This window comes from Onychostoma macrolepis, chromosome 19 (genome assembly GCF_012432095.1).
Source record: "Onychostoma macrolepis isolate SWU-2019 chromosome 19, ASM1243209v1, whole genome shotgun sequence".
NCBI lineage: Eukaryota > Metazoa > Chordata > Actinopteri > Cypriniformes > Cyprinidae > Onychostoma > Onychostoma macrolepis.
The window spans coordinates 31,401,404-31,418,673 of record NC_081173.1 but is presented as its reverse complement, the minus strand read 5'-3'; the positions used below and the strand labels follow the sequence as shown (position 1 = coordinate 31,418,673).

General features: G+C 36.1%; 2 protein-coding genes across 4 annotated transcripts; both read left to right on the top strand.

The window, feature by feature from the left end:
• The first annotated feature begins 211 nt into the window (after positions 1–211).
• On the top strand, positions 212–3,405 carry LOC131526062 (uncharacterized). Its single transcript, XM_058754146.1, has 4 exons — positions 212–307; positions 416–742; positions 1,161–1,217; positions 1,588–3,405. The coding sequence occupies exons 1-4, from the start codon at positions 247–249 to the stop codon at positions 1,752–1,754; spliced, it is 612 nt and encodes a 203-aa protein (XP_058610129.1). The 5' UTR covers positions 212–246; the 3' UTR covers positions 1,755–3,405.
• A 5,288-nt stretch (positions 3,406–8,693) lies between these two features.
• On the top strand, positions 8,694–16,776 carry LOC131526017 (uncharacterized). 3 transcript variants are annotated; one of them, XM_058754077.1, is made up of 5 exons: positions 8,694–8,767; positions 8,870–9,205; positions 9,633–9,683; positions 15,066–15,088; positions 15,187–16,776. In XM_058754077.1, the coding sequence occupies exons 1-5, from the start codon at positions 8,707–8,709 to the stop codon at positions 15,205–15,207; spliced, it is 492 nt and encodes a 163-aa protein (XP_058610060.1). In that variant the 5' UTR covers positions 8,694–8,706; the 3' UTR covers positions 15,208–16,776. The 3 variants fall into 3 exon arrangements, with proteins under 3 accessions (XP_058610060.1, XP_058610058.1, XP_058610059.1); XM_058754075.1 differs by lacking the exons at positions 15,066–15,088; positions 15,187–16,776 and adding an exon at positions 11,986–12,567; XM_058754076.1 differs by lacking the exons at positions 15,066–15,088; positions 15,187–16,776 and adding an exon at positions 11,986–12,567 and having other exon boundaries at positions 8,715–8,767; positions 8,848–9,205.
• The last annotated feature ends 494 nt before the right edge of the window (positions 16,777–17,270 follow it).

Sequence of the window (17,270 nt, the reverse complement as noted above, 5' to 3'; positions counted from 1 at the left end):
GTGGAGTAAACTTATAATTGACTAAACAACACTTACAAATACAAATGAATTTATCTTAATGTAGATGAGTTTATAGTACTCATATTTTATTGGTTTTATGACAATCAGTTTCCTCAAACAGTTTGAGATACTATAGCTTGTTGATTTTCACAGCATTAAAAAGGAAGTGGAAACACGTTGTGGTTTAGTGTCTCTGCACTGCAAGGAAACCTGCAGTTTGATCAGTGCTTTTACAGACGGAAGACGATGGAGAAGGTCATGCTCTTTTGTGTTTTTTTGTACAGGATTATTCAGATCACTTCTAGCGGTAAATATATTCTACTTTACAATTTCACATTATTGATCTTTTTATCCTTAAATATAATTAATGTTTTATCTAAATCATTTCAAATGATCAGTTTATGATGTTTTCCAGATATTTCAGAACATGATGTGACTCTGTTACGATTCCGGCTGAATGGAAATATCAGTCTGAACTGCAATACGACCGACAAAATCAGAATGTCCTGGTATCACCAGAATCCTGATACTGGACGACTAACACTACTGCTATATGCTTTCTATAAAATGTATACAAGCTATCAAAGCCATCGCATGACATTTATGGGAAACGTTGGGACCACCACAGCCTCACTAGTTATTACTGATCTAACGGAGTCAGATGCAGGTCTTTATTTCTGTGGAACATCAATGCATTCAGATGTAATGAACTTTGACAAACCCATCAGACTAGTGATGGAGGGTTAGTACAGCTTTTCAATTTCTCTCAAATCTTCATAATGTTTTTAATGCTGAGAATTATTTGACTGTTTCTCAATTCATGTCAATCATCAGTACTATGTTACAAATAAACTTTCCATTAAGTTTTTTTTTTTTTTTTTACTGTACACTTGTTTACTGTATTACTGTGCTGTAGAGGAACCATTTTTATTTCTACAAAGATCCTTCTAGTGATTAGTTCATAAAAGAAGCATTGCTTTCTTAGTGGGAAGAGCATTTGAATCATCTGTAGAACTGTTTTCCACTATAAAGAAATTCTGTGGGTGTTAAAGGTTCTTTTTATGCTGTGAATGATTCCTCAAATCGTGTGTGTTGTTGAGGAGTTTGCTGCTAATAATATTGAAACTCAGTAAGTGTTCATATATTTTAAATATTTTCAGACAAAGAGGACAAAGTTCATTCCGTCACAGAACCTCCAGAGGATGTTGAGATCACAGGTGAGAGCGGAAATCATTCTTACTCGTATTTTATTTTATTTCAGGAACACATTACATGCATTAGAGTATTTCTTACAGGTTATGCAAATTTTAATAATCTAAAGAACCTTTTGTCCAATGGAAATATAACATGGATGTTAAAGGTTCTTCATGGATCAAATTAAAAACCTTCTTTTTAATAAATGTAACTGTTCATAGTTACTGAGCAACATAACTATACTTGTCACATTATTATAGAAAGTGCATCACAGATGTAATTTTAGTGCAACTTTACCACAGTTCAAACCCACTACAGCCAATCAGAATTAGTGTCTGAACTATCTGTGTTTCTTTATTCTGTAGCTTAATTGGTTTATCTGTCTGTCTGTAGCCTCTACAGTCGCGGTGATGCTGACGGAGCGTGTGATGATATTCAGTGGTGTTGGTCTGGCTGTGTTTGTGTTTTTTCTGGCTACAGTCATTGCAGGAGGAATCATTCACTTTTACGGTTGGCAGAAAGGATGGACCGCAGCCAAACGTGCTGGTCTGACTGATTGAAAAAAAAACTAAATGACACTAAATTTGTGTGCTTTACTCTATCACAATAATCAGCATTGTTGTATGTTACCACCGATGGTGGCTCACCAATGTGACTCAGATCTCACTTAGACTTCTGTTGTGGCAAAGCTCTCGAGGAGCATTAAAGTGCCCCTTTTATGCTATTTGAAAGGTTCATAATTTGTTTTTGAGAGGTCTCAATAGGTTTAAATGCATGCAAGATCAAAAAAACATGCACTTTCATTAACTCTTTTGTGCGTGTGCAATATTAAACAATTTGTTTGAAGATTCATATTTCCAAACCCCTCCTTTGTGTGAGGCTGATCTGCTCTGATTGTTCAGATATGTGACCTTGGAGCACAAAACCAGTCATAAGTAGCTCAGGTATATTTGTAGCAAAAGCCAAAAATACATTGTATGGGTCAAAATGATCGATTATGCAAATGTGGTAACTTGTGACGTGTGAACAAATGACTCGTTTCAGCAATTCAGAGTCCACTCTTTCTTTTGAGAGACAATAACTTTATGATGCACTTGCAGCTTTACAACTTTGCAGACTGTTTACATTCACATACTAAATTACACACATAACATTACACACTGCATGAAAGGTGATTTTCAAAAATCCATAATAGGGGCACTTTAAAATGTACATTTAAGCTCAAGAGAAAATATAAATGCCATCTGTTTTATGGTACATAAAGCTTGTCTGATCAAATAAAGAGCATTAAAACTAAGAAATCACACATGTTTGTGCATTGACAGAAAACCTGATTATTAGCAATGCTAAACCTCTTCAAACACAACTGTATACAGTATATGAAATGATGCCAGATCTGTTCTCACAGTTTCAGAAAAAACAAAAAATGGTTTCACATCATTTCACAATGAACATTCATGACTGACTACAATAAGATTCTCAGAACTAAATTTGCATTTGCGAATTATAATGAAGTGTAGACATGATGTAAAAAAGAGATTCATTGTGCAACAAGGGTTGGAAATTAATGAGGGCTTGTGGCAAAAATGCCCCACAAATTCAAGACAAAGGGGCGAAAATTGTGTCACAAAATGGTCTCAAACAAGAAGACCCAATTGCAGCTTTTCAGTCCAAAAACAATAATCCACATCAGGGCAAAAGCAGAAAAATGTAACCCACAAGAACAGAAAACAGTACTGATGCAAACAAGGGCTTACAGAACATGGTATATATAGGAATTAATAAGACTAATGACACACAGCTGGAAACTATGGGTACTAATAGACAGAGCAAAGGATGATGGGAAATGAAGTCCAGAGCTGACAAACTATAACCCAGAAGAAGTGCCCTCTGGTGGCCGTTATAGGCACTCCAGCAGATGGCTGTGACAAATTTCCTCTGCACAACTGAACAATGTATTACGGCTGTCATTAAAATGAAATGTGCAAATGAATGAAAAGTATTCACTCACACTGCATCAGATTGCTTTTTACGTGCTGTTTTTTTCTTCTTCTTTTTTGCATCACAGTGTAAAAGTATTAAGTACTCCTTTTCAATTTTATTTGGGCAAAAGTACTTGATTTTTAATGTACTTAAGTATTAAAAAAAATAGGCCTACTGATTGATAAAAGTTTATTTATTTAGCAATTCTATCCTCCTGAGAAAAATACATGCCATAACATAAGTGAAAATAACAAAATATACCATACAGAAATTAGGGGAAAGAATTGTGTTGCCAAATATAAACATACCATATAAAAACAGATGCCACATTGGGCAAAATGTGTTAGTATTTAAGAACTCTATGCAAAGATATATATATATATATATATATATATATTTCTTTTTTTCTTTTGGTTGGTTGCAATATTTATTCATCTTTGTTAATGTTAATTAATAAAATACAGCTGTCTATTGTTAGTCCATGTTAGTTCATGACCATTAATTAATTTTAATATGTGTAACATTTAATAAAGCATTAGTAAATGCTGTAATTAATCTTAACTAAGATTAATAAAAGCTTTACAATTATTTTTCATTGTTAGTTCATGTTCACTAATTATTATTACTGTTCACTATTATTTGATATACTATTTTTATGTGTATTTTATTCTATATTAACCTATTTTATTTCTATTGTTATTATTTGCCATAATAAAACTATTGTTATTATATTTTTGACTTTATTATCCTACAATTTATACTACATATACTTTTTAATATTATACATTATTTTAGACTATATGACACTGCAACAGTGCACAATGTAGAGAACTCTGTTTAGAGTTTTGTTTTACAATAGCAAACTGAGTTTAAGGTAATGTGCTTATAGTTTTGCAGACTTGCTCTAAGGCAGGGGTGCCCAATAGGTCGATCGCGAAGGCAATGCTGGTAGATCGCGCTGTAGGTCAGTGGTTCTCGCGAGACAACTTAAAACTAATATATAATATATTCACTAATGTTATGACTATGATAATGTAAAAATATATATAAATATCGTCATATTGTCACAGATCAGTCAGGCCCTTCACTCCACTAATCACAGCGTTCCACCTCACCAGAGTTCTAATCACGCACACCTGCACCTGATCACAGCCTCATCAACACCCACTACAAAAGATCCTCACGCACTCACTTCACTGTCCGATCTCGTTTCTCAACGTGGACTCTGACACCGCTGTATCCTACAACCAAAGACTATATCCTTCCTAGAGAGTATACCTCCTGTATTCTTCCTCCTTGTGTCATCCTCTCCTACTAGAGTTCCAATCATCGGAGTGTGTGTGTGTCACCGTGGATCCCCTCGTCTCGTCTTCCAGAAACACTGTGGAAAAAGAAAGTTATCATCATCTCATCACCACTCCACGAATTACTCACTTCAAGATTATCTACTCACCTCTCCATTCTACTATATCCACCAGTGTGTTTCACCTGTTAAATAAACCACTTTCTATTCACCTCTTACCTTCGTGTCCGAGTCTATCCATAACACATATATTGTCATATCGTCATATCAAAGATACATTCTGCATTAAGAGTTTCCCTGGTATGACTAGCAGGTTTAGTTTCTAAGAAACAGAAACACAACAAACCATACTGTATATTATATAGTAACAGAAAAACACAGGCTGGATTTATATTTTAAAAAATGAACAAAATTAAAGAAAAAAGAAAAGAAAACTTACATAGCAATAAAAATCTGCCGGACTGTTCTGGGCGTCTTCATAAATCACAGCACGTATAGTGAGATGTGACATTTCAGTAAAAACAAAAATAAAATTTTGGCACAGACACAGGTGAGTTTGGTGCCTTGGTGCCTATATATATATACATTCTTAAAAATAAAGGTGCTTCAAAAGGTTCTTCAAGCGATGCCATAGAAGAACCATTTTTGGTTCCACAAAGAACCATTCAGTCAAATGTTCTTTAAAAACCCCATCTCTTCCTTACCTTTTTATAATCTGAAGATCTTTCTTTCACCACAAAGAACGTTTTGTGAAACAGAAAGGTTCTTCAGATGTTAAAGGTTCTTTATGGAACCATTTAGACAAAAAGGTTCTGCTATGGCATCATGAAGCACCTTTATATTTAAGAGTGTAAGATAGGCCTATATATATATATATAACCTATCAGAATTTTGATGACACATGCATTGACGCAATTAGCAACCTCTGTTAGGGTGTAATTGCTGGTGTTTTTGACTTGTACGCAGAGCAGCCTACGAACTCCGTCGCGAGTATTGAAGCTGACTCCTGCCTGAAACTGCAAACTATTTCTTCAGTAAACTTTTCTTCAATTGAAACGCATCTCTTGTCTCCGTGACTTCATTTCAACCAACACCTGGTCCACATTTGGGTTTTTGACTGTATATTCCCCTACAGTTAAATGTACAGTCCCCTACATCTGCCCCACCGCCGTCATGCCCAGGAGTTCCGAGTCGAAACCATCCAAAGAAAGCCGCTAGGACGTGGGCACGTGAAGTATGAGTCACCTCCACTGAAACTCAAGATCGGTAACTTGCATGAAGAGGAAATCACATTTCTGGTACTGGAGGGACCCACAGTGGACATCATCCTGGGACGCCCCTGGCTCATTCTCCAGAGATCAGATGGGACTCCTGTGAGGTCATTCGCTGGAGTGAATTCTGCCACCAACACTGTCTCACATAACTTCCACGTCCACTCCACAAGTCACCATCTGTCCAGATCGCCTCCACACGTATTGAGAGTCCAGAGCCCAGTGTGACTCCCTCTGTCCCATATGATTACGTGGTGTTCCAGGATGTCTTCAGCAAGCAGGCAGCCACTCAACTACCACCTCATCTGCCATGGGACTGCGCCATCGACTTGCTGCCTGGAAATAAACTCCCCAAGGGTAGAGTATATCCGCTGTCCATCTCGGAGAGCAAGGCTATGGAGGAATACATCAAGGAGGCTCTTCACCAAGGATTCATCCGGCCATCCAGCTCACCGGAGACCTCAAGTTTCTTCTTTGTGGGTAAGAAGGACGGGGGCTTGCGGCCTTGTATTGATTACCGAGCTCTGAACTCCCAGACGGTCAAGCTCCCCTATCTACTTCCTCTGGTCCCTGCTGCTCTCAAGGAACTCCATGGGGCACACATCTTCTCCAAGCTGGACCTGCGGAGCGCGTATAACCTCGTTTGAATCCGGGAAGGCTATGAATGGAAGACGGCCTTCATTACCCCTTCCGGCCACTATGAATACCTCGTTATGCCTTTCCAACACCCCATCCGTCTTCCAGGAATTCATGAACGAGGTGTTACGGGAGTTCCTCCACTTTTGTGGCCAGCGGTTTAGACATTAATGGCTGTGTGTTGAGTTATTTTTAGGGGACAGCAAATTTACACTGTTATACAAGCTGTACGCTCACTATTTTACATTGTAGCAACGTGTCATTTCTTCAGTGTTGTCACATGAAAAGATATAATAAAATATTTACAAAAATCTGAGGGGTGTACTCACTTCTGTGAGATACTGTATGTATTTATATATATATATCTCTGCCACCATGAATTGAGTTTCCTTCTCACTTTTTCAACAGCTGGGTCAAAGTTCAATCTGCATCTGACTTTATCATAACAGCCAATCACATGCCTTGAAACACAGAAAAACTGTGATTCACTCCTCGCACTTCTTGCAAGACTTCTGTCTTCTGCTGACTGAAGAATATGAATTACATAAATGAATTTACACAGCAAGAAGAAAACATCTTGCTATCAACGCAAGTGAAAGTTGTGAAGTTACTTTATATAGTTTATTCTCATCACCATATGTAGTATCTTGAGATATTAACAAAAGAAAATGCACAGGAGCCAATAATTATTGATGGTCACTTTATTGAGGACCCATTGCAGTGTTCAGACATGCACACACACTGCACTTCCTCATAGCCTTTTAACAGTGCACAGACCAATACACAATGTGCCCCTGCTGGACAAATCACAATATACACCCTACCCATATAACAACAAAATCCTGATAACGCACCCTGTTAAAGAGGTTGACTGACACAAAAAATGAGAAATGAGATGAGATCCCCCAAAAAGGCTTTAGGATACAAAATAGCATTTTGTATTTCAAATATGTATTTTAATGAAATTCTGCCCATCCCTGTCCACATTCCAAGATGACAATGTCAAGATTCTTTGGACCCAAACTGTGAAATAGTGAGGAATCATTTTCATGTATAAATTGATCACCATAGGGTCCTGAGCTTAACCCTATTGAAAGTCTTTAAGATGTGCTAGAGTTGACTTTGCAGAGCAGTCTGACAAGATCTCGACCAAAAATTAATGCAACTCTTAATGGAAATAAACTCTGTGATGTTGCATAATGTTGTTGAAACAATGCCACAATGAAAGCACAATGTTATCAAAGCTAAAGATGGTCCAATGAAATATTAGAGTGTGTGACTTTTTTAAGCAGACAGTGTCAAGTCGAGTCCAGCATATCCTGAAGACATTCAGTGGGGTTATATGGTTAGGACTCTGTGGAGGACAATCTCTCACAATTTGAGCCTGATGAATCTTGACATTGTCATTCTGGAATATGGATATGGGTATGTCTTCTGACTTGTCCAAAAGTAGTACATACAGACATCTTCGTCTCTGCCATTGCTTTTCAATTGTATTTGCTGTCACATGAAACAGGAGACCCAGAAGCATTGAGGGCCCATAATGATGACTGCTGAGGGCCCGGCAGAGCATGATTAAACTGTACAGGTGTGCAGGACATCTAGTGACGTCACTGGTTATGGCTGGAATTCACCACATGACATATTTTTAAGGGCTGCTATACTATTTATACCATAGTTCCACAGATTTACACTATTTGTGGTGGCATATATATGCAAATTAATTCTCTGACAGCGGGAGACGCTGTTGGAGAGATCGAGGTTTCCCCGGTAATGCTGTACACAAAGCAGTGCTCTGCTCACAAACGCTGCTTTATCAGACATTACATGCAAGATGAAATGAAAATTACATCCCAAATTTTATGTAGACAGTCGGTTTCCTTCAGAAATACAGTGATATAAAACACAAGAACCGGGTTTATATGTCTATTTTTCTAACCACGACCTCACCCCTCTCCACCCCCCAACCATTCGAATTTCCGTATGTGGGATTTATTTTAATGATATTCTAATGGGCTGCTTTGTGATATCAGAAACACCAGAAAATAACGCTGTAGTCCAAACGAGCCGTTCGTTGTAGTTCTTGAAAAGGGATTTTTAAAAAAACGAAATATCTCCCTTTGGAGTGGACTTTGAGATTTGTACCTTTGTAGATCTTTTTATGCCCAAACATACACACTACACACTGACTAAAATTCAAAAAGTGAAAAAGCATAATAGCACCCCTTTAAGAAAGGAAGTGGAAACACGTTGTGGTTTAGTGTCTCTGCACTGCAATGAAACCTGCAGTTTGATCAATGCTTTTACCAACTAAAGACAATGGAGAATGTCATGCTCTTTTGTGTTTTTTCATACTTGATTGTTCAGATCACTTCTAGCGGTAAATATAATCTCCTTTACAATTTCACATCATTGATCTTTTTATCCTTAAATATAATCAATGTTTTAATCATTTCAAAGGATCAGTTTATGTTTTTTCCAGATGTTTCAGAACATGATGTGAGTGTGTTAAGATTTCAGCTGAATGAAAGCATCACTCTGAACTGCAGCTTCACCGACATGCATGATATGGCCTGGTATCACCAGAATCCTGAATCTGGACGACTAACAATACTGATATTTGCCAGAAGCATCGGAACAAAGCTATTTACAGACTATCAAAACAGTCGTCTGACAATTACAGCAGATATGCTGACCAAAACAGCCTCACTAGTTATTACTGGACTAATACAGTCAGATTCAGGTCTTTATTTCTGTGGAACAAGATCAGTGAATTCAGATATGCGCTTTGGAAACCCCATCAGAATACAGATCGAGGGTTAGTTCTGCTGACTTTTCAATTTTTCTCGAATTGAATACTGAATACTGTTTTAAATGCTAAGAATTATTAGTTTTATTTCTCAATTTATTTCAATCATCACTACACATAAACATAAAGTTTCCAAAAAGGAAACAGACTAATTGCAGGACATCTTTTTTTTTTTTTTAATAGCAATGCCACAGAAGAACTATTTTTGTTTCCATAAAGAACCTTATACTGATCAGTTCTTAAAAGCATTGTTTTCTTAGTGTGAAGAACATTGTAAAGAACCATTTGTGCAATGGAAAGATTCTGTGGATCTTAAAGTTTTTTTTTTTTTTTAATGCTGTGTTTGTGCTCCAGATATGAATGATTCCTGAAATCATGTGTGTTGCTGATGAGTGATCATATATGTAAAGTGATCGTATATTTCAAATAATTTCAGAAAAGCTGACAGACAGTGAGGACGAAGCTCATTCTGATGCTGAGATCACAGGTGAGAGCAGAAATCATTCTTGTTTGTGTCTCAATTTATTTCAGGAACTCTTCAAGTGCATTAGTGTATAAGTTATAAGTTATGCAAATTTTAATAATCTAAAGAACCTTTTTCCACTATCACTGTAAAACCCAACAGTTAGGGTAACTCAAATGGTTTGAGTAAACCGATTGCATTAAAAACCTAAAAAGTTAGGTTAACTCAAACCATTTGAGGAAACTTATTGTCTTAAAATATTTAAGTGTTTTAAAACTAATAGTTATGAGTACTCTGAACTTATTTCAGCTGAGTTCACTAAATAAGATCTATGCCCAACAAGTCACGGTAACTCAAACCGTTTGAGTAAACCAATTGCCTTAAAAACCCAAGTTAGGATAACTCAAACCATTTGATGAAACTTATTGCCTTAAAACATTTAAGTTTTTAAACCTAACAATTATGAGTGCGCTGAACTTATTTCAGTTGAGTTCAGTTAAGTGATTAATTAAGTGCTGATTGAGCATTAGTGATGAACACCTGCTGTTAACAAACAGAGTCACTGACAGAAAGAGAAACACAAGAACAACAACTGACTTCAGCCACAGCCTTAGATGAAATCAACTGAAATAAAATTAAACATTAACATAACATTAAATCTCGAGATCTGATTAAACAACCCCACAAACAGCATCACCAGCTCCACTTATTAATAACCAGACTGACTTTATTTCTGTCAGACATCTACAGAAGATCTTATTGAGAATTAACTACGGTTTAGATCGGTTCATTTGAAGTAACCATATTAGAAATCAGTGTCTGCTTTAGTTGGGCTCTTGACCCTTGACTTCTGTATTAGTTGTTTTTTTTCCTCTCGGGCTGTTGTAATCATGTGTTCCTCAAACATATTTGTTGCAGCTCAAAAGCCCAGAGAAAGTTGTCGGTAGTTGGTTGTTATATATTTATGATGACGATCATCTGTAAGTGAGCTGATCTCGTTGAGAATGAAGATAGACTCATTGTGTGTCTAATCTCTGGTTAAACGGATGTTGTATTGATTATTGTAAAAGCGTTTCCAAGAGCCAGTGGTTCTGTGACAGTCAGTTTGTCCACAAAAAGTTTTAATCTATGGTAGGGACTAGACTCACACAGACATCAAGAATCAGCTTGTTAGGTGGTTAACAAGAGGTTAACAAGCTAACAAGGTTAACAAGCTGATTCTTGATGTCTGTGTGAGACTGATTGCTACCATAGATTAAAACTTTTTGTGGACAAACTGTTTGGAAAGTCCTTTATATTAACTGACTGTCACAGAACCACTTTTACTATAATCAATACAACATCCATTTAATCAGAGACTAGACACACAATGAGTCCATCTTCACTCTCAACGAGATCAGTTCACTTACAGATGATCGTCATCATAAATATATAACAACCAACTACCGATCATTTTCTCTGGGCTCTTGAGTTGCAATAAATATGTTTGAAGAACACATGATTACAACAACCACAGAAAAATAAAAACTAACACCGAAGTCAAGGGTCAAGAGCCCAACAAAAGCAGACACTGATCTCTAACATGGTTACTTCAAATGAAACAATAAATCAACATCTAAACCTTAGTTCATTCTCAATAAGACCTTCTGTAGATGTCTGACAGAAATAAGGACAGTCTGGTTATTAATAAGTGGAGCTGGTGATGCTGTTTGTGGGGTTGTTTAATCAGGTTTTGAGAGATTTAATGTATTTTATTTCAGTTGATTTCATCTAAGCATGTGTCTAAAGTCAGTTGTTGTTCTTGTGTTTCTCTTTCTGTCAGTGATTCTGTTTGTTAACAGCAGGTGTTCATCACTAATGCTCAATCAGCACTTAATTAATCACTTAACTGAACTCAACTAAGTTCAGCGCACTCATAATTGTTAGTTTTAAAAACTTAAATGTTTTAAGGCAATCGGTTTACTCAAACGGTTTGAGTTACCCTAACTTGTCAGGTTTTACAGTGATAAAGAACCTTTTGTCCAATGGAAAGATTCTGTGGATATTAAAGGTTCTTCACAGAACCATCAAATCCAATTAAAAACTTTTTTTTTTAAAGAGTGTAACATGTTCATAGTTACTGAGCACATAACTACTTGTCACATTATTACAGAATGTGCTTCACAGATGTCATTTTAGTGCAGTTTTACCACAGTCCAAACCCAAAACAACCAAACAGAATTAGTGTCTGAACTATCTGTGTTACTTTATTCTGTTGTTTAATGAATGTTTTCTGTCTGTCTGTCTGTCTGTCTGTCTGTCTGTCTGTCTGTCTGTCTGTCTGTAGACGGGCTGACGCTGATGGAGCGTGTGCTGATATTCGGTGGTGTTGGTCTGGCTGTGTTTGTGTTTTTTCTGGTTATAATCATTGCAGGAAGAAATATTTACTATCACGGTTGGCAGAAAGGATGGACTGCAGCCGAATATGCTGGTCTGAGTGATCAAAAATCACCTAAATGATACATTTGTGAGCTTTATTTTCCACACGATCACAATAATCAACATTTATAAGTTACACCGATGGTGGCTCACCAGTGTTTGGTTCAGATGTGGTTCTGTTGGTCAGATCTCACCTAGACTTCTGTTGTGGTGAAGCTCAGTCTAGAGGAGCATTAATATGTACATACCCAGCCAGCAAACTTATGTGGGGCCCAGATGGGTGGCTCCTGGGCTCTCTAACTGGGCCCCAGCCACACTGTAAAAAATGATTCACTATATTTACTCAATAAAATTGAGTAATCCACTATATTTACTCAATAAAATTGAGGTAACAATTTGCACTTAATTTTTTTGAGTAGATTCTATCCTATATATTGAGTAAAGAGTACCTAAATTTTACAGCTATGACAAACTGAAAGAAATTAAGTAATGTCTACCTAATATTTTTCATTAAATTACATAACTAATTACTTATAAAAATTGAGTAACATTAACTCTATTGTTAGTAGGCAACAGTTCATCGCTGTAAAACCCAACAAGTTAGGGTAACAAACCGTTTGAGTAAACCGATTGCCTTAAAACATTTAAGTTTTTAAAACTAACAATTATGAGTGCTCTGAACTTATTTCAGTCAGACATCTACAGAAGATCTTATTGAGAATTAACTAAGGTTTAGATGTTGATTTATTGTTTCAATTGAAGTAACCATGTTAGAGATCAGTGTCTGCTTTAGTTGGGCTCTTGACCCTTGACTTCTGTGTTAGATGGGTTTTTTTTTTCTTTGGTTGTTGTAACCATGTGTTCCTCGAGCATATTTGTTACAGATCAAAACCCAGAGGAAATGATCGGAGCTTGTTTTCTTTACCGCAATGTGTTGTGTGCAAAGACATGAACACATAACAGATTTTAACATTGTAAAGCAGTCTTTCTCATAGAACTCATCACTGTTAGGAAGTGGCTTGTTATAATCAAATAATTAAGTTTTCACATTGCTGACCCTGAGGAAAAAAAAAACAGATTTGAAATTCTGAATGTGGGTTTTTAACGGTCAGCTCTTTCAGACACACAGACATCAAGAATCAGTGTACGAATCTCAACAACGGTGACGTAATGCATGCTGGGAGCCATGGTTGACTTTTGTGTGCTGCACCCAGAATGCATTGCAGCATGAATCATGTCACCGTTGTTGAGATTCATACACTGATTCTTGATGTCTGTGTGTTTGTGAGGCAGCAGCTCAAAGCATTTGGTTAAAGATTTATTTTATATTTTCTGCACGGTTAAATATATACATGCACACTCACATGTCAAGTGTTATTAATGTGAAGTTATCACATCATCTGTACCATTAGAATTCAGTCTCTAGAATCAGGCCATTACTGATTATATCTTCATCATCACAGTTTTTTCTTGCTTGTCTTGCCATAACAAACACTGTGAAAGCAGCCAGAGAAAAACTGAAGTTTAAAATTTAAGGGCCAACCACCCAACTAAAACAAACACTATTCTCCATAATGGTGACAAATATACTTTTCAATAAAACCAACATCTGAACCTCTATATTTCTCAGTAAGAGCTTCTCTAGACAATGGAGACAATTCTCTATTACTCTGGTTAGTAATAATGATGCTAGTAATGCTGTTTGTGGAGTTGTTTAATCCTCCTCTGCTGAGATCTTCACAGATTTAATGTCTTTTATTAGCAGCTGTTTTGCAGGCTGTGGCTGGAAGTCAATAGTAGTTGTGTTTCTGCTCGTCTCTTTTTTCTTTAGCAGGTGTTCATCACTAATGCTCAATCAGTACTAGATTAATCACTTAATTATCTAATGAACTGCAGTGCTGCTTCAGTCTTATTTTTAGCACTCTGTAGTATGCATACTGAGCAGAGTTCATTTCATTGTTTCATCTGGGCTGACCCATGTGGGGCCCTCATGGAAACCGAGGACAAAACTGGCTGGGGCCCAGTTAGAGAGCCCAGGAGCCACCCATCTGGGCCCCACATAAGTTTGTTGGCTGGGTATAAGCTGAGTTCATAAGAAAGTATAAATGTCATCTGTTTTATGGCACAAAGCTTGTTCAAATAAAATGTCTCCAATGTTAAATGTGTTGTTGAGAGTTCTGATCAAATAAACAGCAGTAAAACTAAGAAATCACACGTCATGGTCATATTTTTGATGGAAAAATCATAGAAACGATAATTCTTTCTAAATGTGATGTAGACCTAAACAAATGAATAAGGGGCAAATGAATACGTGTGGTCTTTCTTTTGTGAAATAATGGTAAATACTACTTTATTTCTGTGCGACTAATTTGCAGTTCTGAAACAATTTATTATGATCAATGTATCAAAAATAACAAAAATGATTATAAAATACAATAAAATATTAAATAAAATAGAGTAGAGTTAAAAAAAAGAAAAAAAAAAAGGTTGAGTAATTAATGAAAGAATTTTCATTTTTGGGTGAACTATCCCTTTAAACATTTTCTTGTTTGTAGTTTTTGCTTAGTCTTATATAACTTTATTATTTTGAGTTTGATTAGCTTGATTAATCAACTTTGATTAACAATATAAGGCAATCAGTTTCCTCAAACTATTGAAGTAGCTATATAGCTGTTTAGACTTAGATTTGTTACCTGAATTCAAACGGACTGAGTGGAGTAAACTTTTAATTGACTAAACAGCACTTAAAAAATACAAGTGACTCAATGTATAGGAGTTTACAGTACTCATATTTATTGGTTTTAAAACTTAAGACAATCAGTTCAAACAGTTTGAGATAGCTTGTTGAGTTTAACAGCATTAAGAGAGGAAGTGGAAACACGTTGTGGTTTAGGGTCTCTGCACTGCAATGAAATCTGCAGTTTGATCAAAGTTGTTACCAATGAAAGACAATGGAGAAAGTCATGTTCTTTTGTGTTTTTTATACAGGATTATTCAGATCACTTCTAGCGGTAAATTTATACTTTACAATTTCACATCTTTGATCTTTTAAATATAATTAATGTTTTATCTAAATCGTTTCAAATGATCAGTTTATGATTTTTTCCAGATGTTTCAGGACATGATGTGACTCTGTTAAGATTCCGGCTGAAGGAAAGCATCAGTCTGAACTGCAACACGACCGACAAAATCAGAACGGCCTGGTATCACCAGAATCCTGATACTGGACGACTAACACTACTGCTGTCTACCATCTATAATACACTGTAAAAAATGATTGTGATTTTAACAGTAAAAAACTGTAAAATACCACAGTAATAACCTGTTAAATGATTAAGAGTAAGTTTCCTTACTATATACAGTGAATAACTGTAATAGATCTAACCTTTGTTTTCGAGAAAGTAGCCTCAGAGTCGACACTCACAGACTGTGTCTGAAACCACACCCTACACCCTCATTCACTAGTCCTACATTACTGCACTATATAGTCCACTAGACAGAGTGATTGAGAACATATGAGTGAATTCAGACACTGATGAACACCTGCTGTTAACAAACACAATCACTGAAGGAAAGAACAAGAAACAAAACTACAACTGACATACAGCCACAGCCTTAAATGAAATCAACTGAAATAAAACAGCAGAGGATGATTAAACAACTCCACAAACAGCATCACCAGCTCCACTTATTACTAACCAGTTTGACTTCATTTCTGTCATATATCTATGAATTAACAGAGGTTTATATTTTATTTCAAATGTTTTGTTTTACCTCACCATCTTGGTGATCGGTGTTTGCTTTAGTTATGCTCTTGACCCTTGACTCTTTAAAATTAGTTTTTTTTTGGCTGTTGTAACTGTGTTTGTAGAGCACATTTATTATGACAAGAAAAGCCAAGAGAAATTGTAGTTAAGTAGTTTTGGTTAAAACTTAAACGCGGTGGTCATCGTCAGTTAGTGTCAAGCAATATGGGTGATTTGTAATTATTTTCACATTGTTTATGGTAGTAATATTACTCTACAAATTAAGCTGACAAACCATGAAAAATTTTTAAAAACCTTTTATTCACAAAACCTTCAGAGTTACAGCACCATTTAGAAACACAGACATCAGGAATCAGCACATGAACCTCAACAATGGTGACTATTAATAATAAAAAACAATTCATGCAGCAAAGCATGCTGGGTGCCAGTACAAAACTCCCAGCATGCACTGCAGCATGAATAAATTATGCAGCTGAATGTTCTTAATATTTTCTTTATTTGCTTTTATTTTGGTGTTGTTTTTGTTGTTACTTTTCAGTAGACTGATTTGTGATGTTCAGAGTTGAACCGTTTTTAAAAAAATTTTATATCATTTTTGATTGTCACCAATTTTGAGATTCATATGCCGATTGCTGATGTCTGTGTGTGTTTAAGTTCTGCCATAGTTCAGTACATTCATTTGTGCATATTCTGGTTAGAGCTGTTTCACAACATTTGATTGCTGTAGTATCAGTGGAGCAATTAACATATTACATGTTTAGATGAGAGAGACTTAACACGGGATAATCAATTAATTAAACTAGACCATGTTGGTGTTGACATCACAAAAATCAGTCTCCAGATGATGATAGATTTGTTTGGTGTTTTTGCTTTAAAAACTGTGCTTAATAAACACAGCTAATTAAAAGCAAGCAAACAAAAACCAATGTTAAAGAGTCACGATTCAAGATCCCAACTAAAGCACTCACTGATCGCCAATATGGTGACTTCAAATGAAAGTACAACAACTAAAATCTCAATAAGAGCTTTTGTACACATATGACATAAATAAAGTAAAAGTGGTTAGTAATAAGATGCTGGTGTGGAGTTGTTTAATCACCCTCTTCTGAAATCTTGAGAGATTTCATGTGTTTTATTTCAGTTGATTTCATCTTGGCTTTAGCTGTAAGTTTTGTTTCTCTGCTCTTGTTTCTCATTCCTTCAATGATTCTACTTGTTAACAGCAGGTGTTCATCAATAAAGCTCAATCCTAATTTAATTAGTCACTTAATTCTCTCATTAATTCATCACTGCTTCAGTGTTACTTCAACACTCTGTAGTGTGGACACATAGAAGTGCTCTTTAAAACTGAGGATTTTGCTGTGGGATTAAAGGGGTTAAATGTGTGAGATGACAAAACATACTGTGAAACGTAATTTTAACAGAA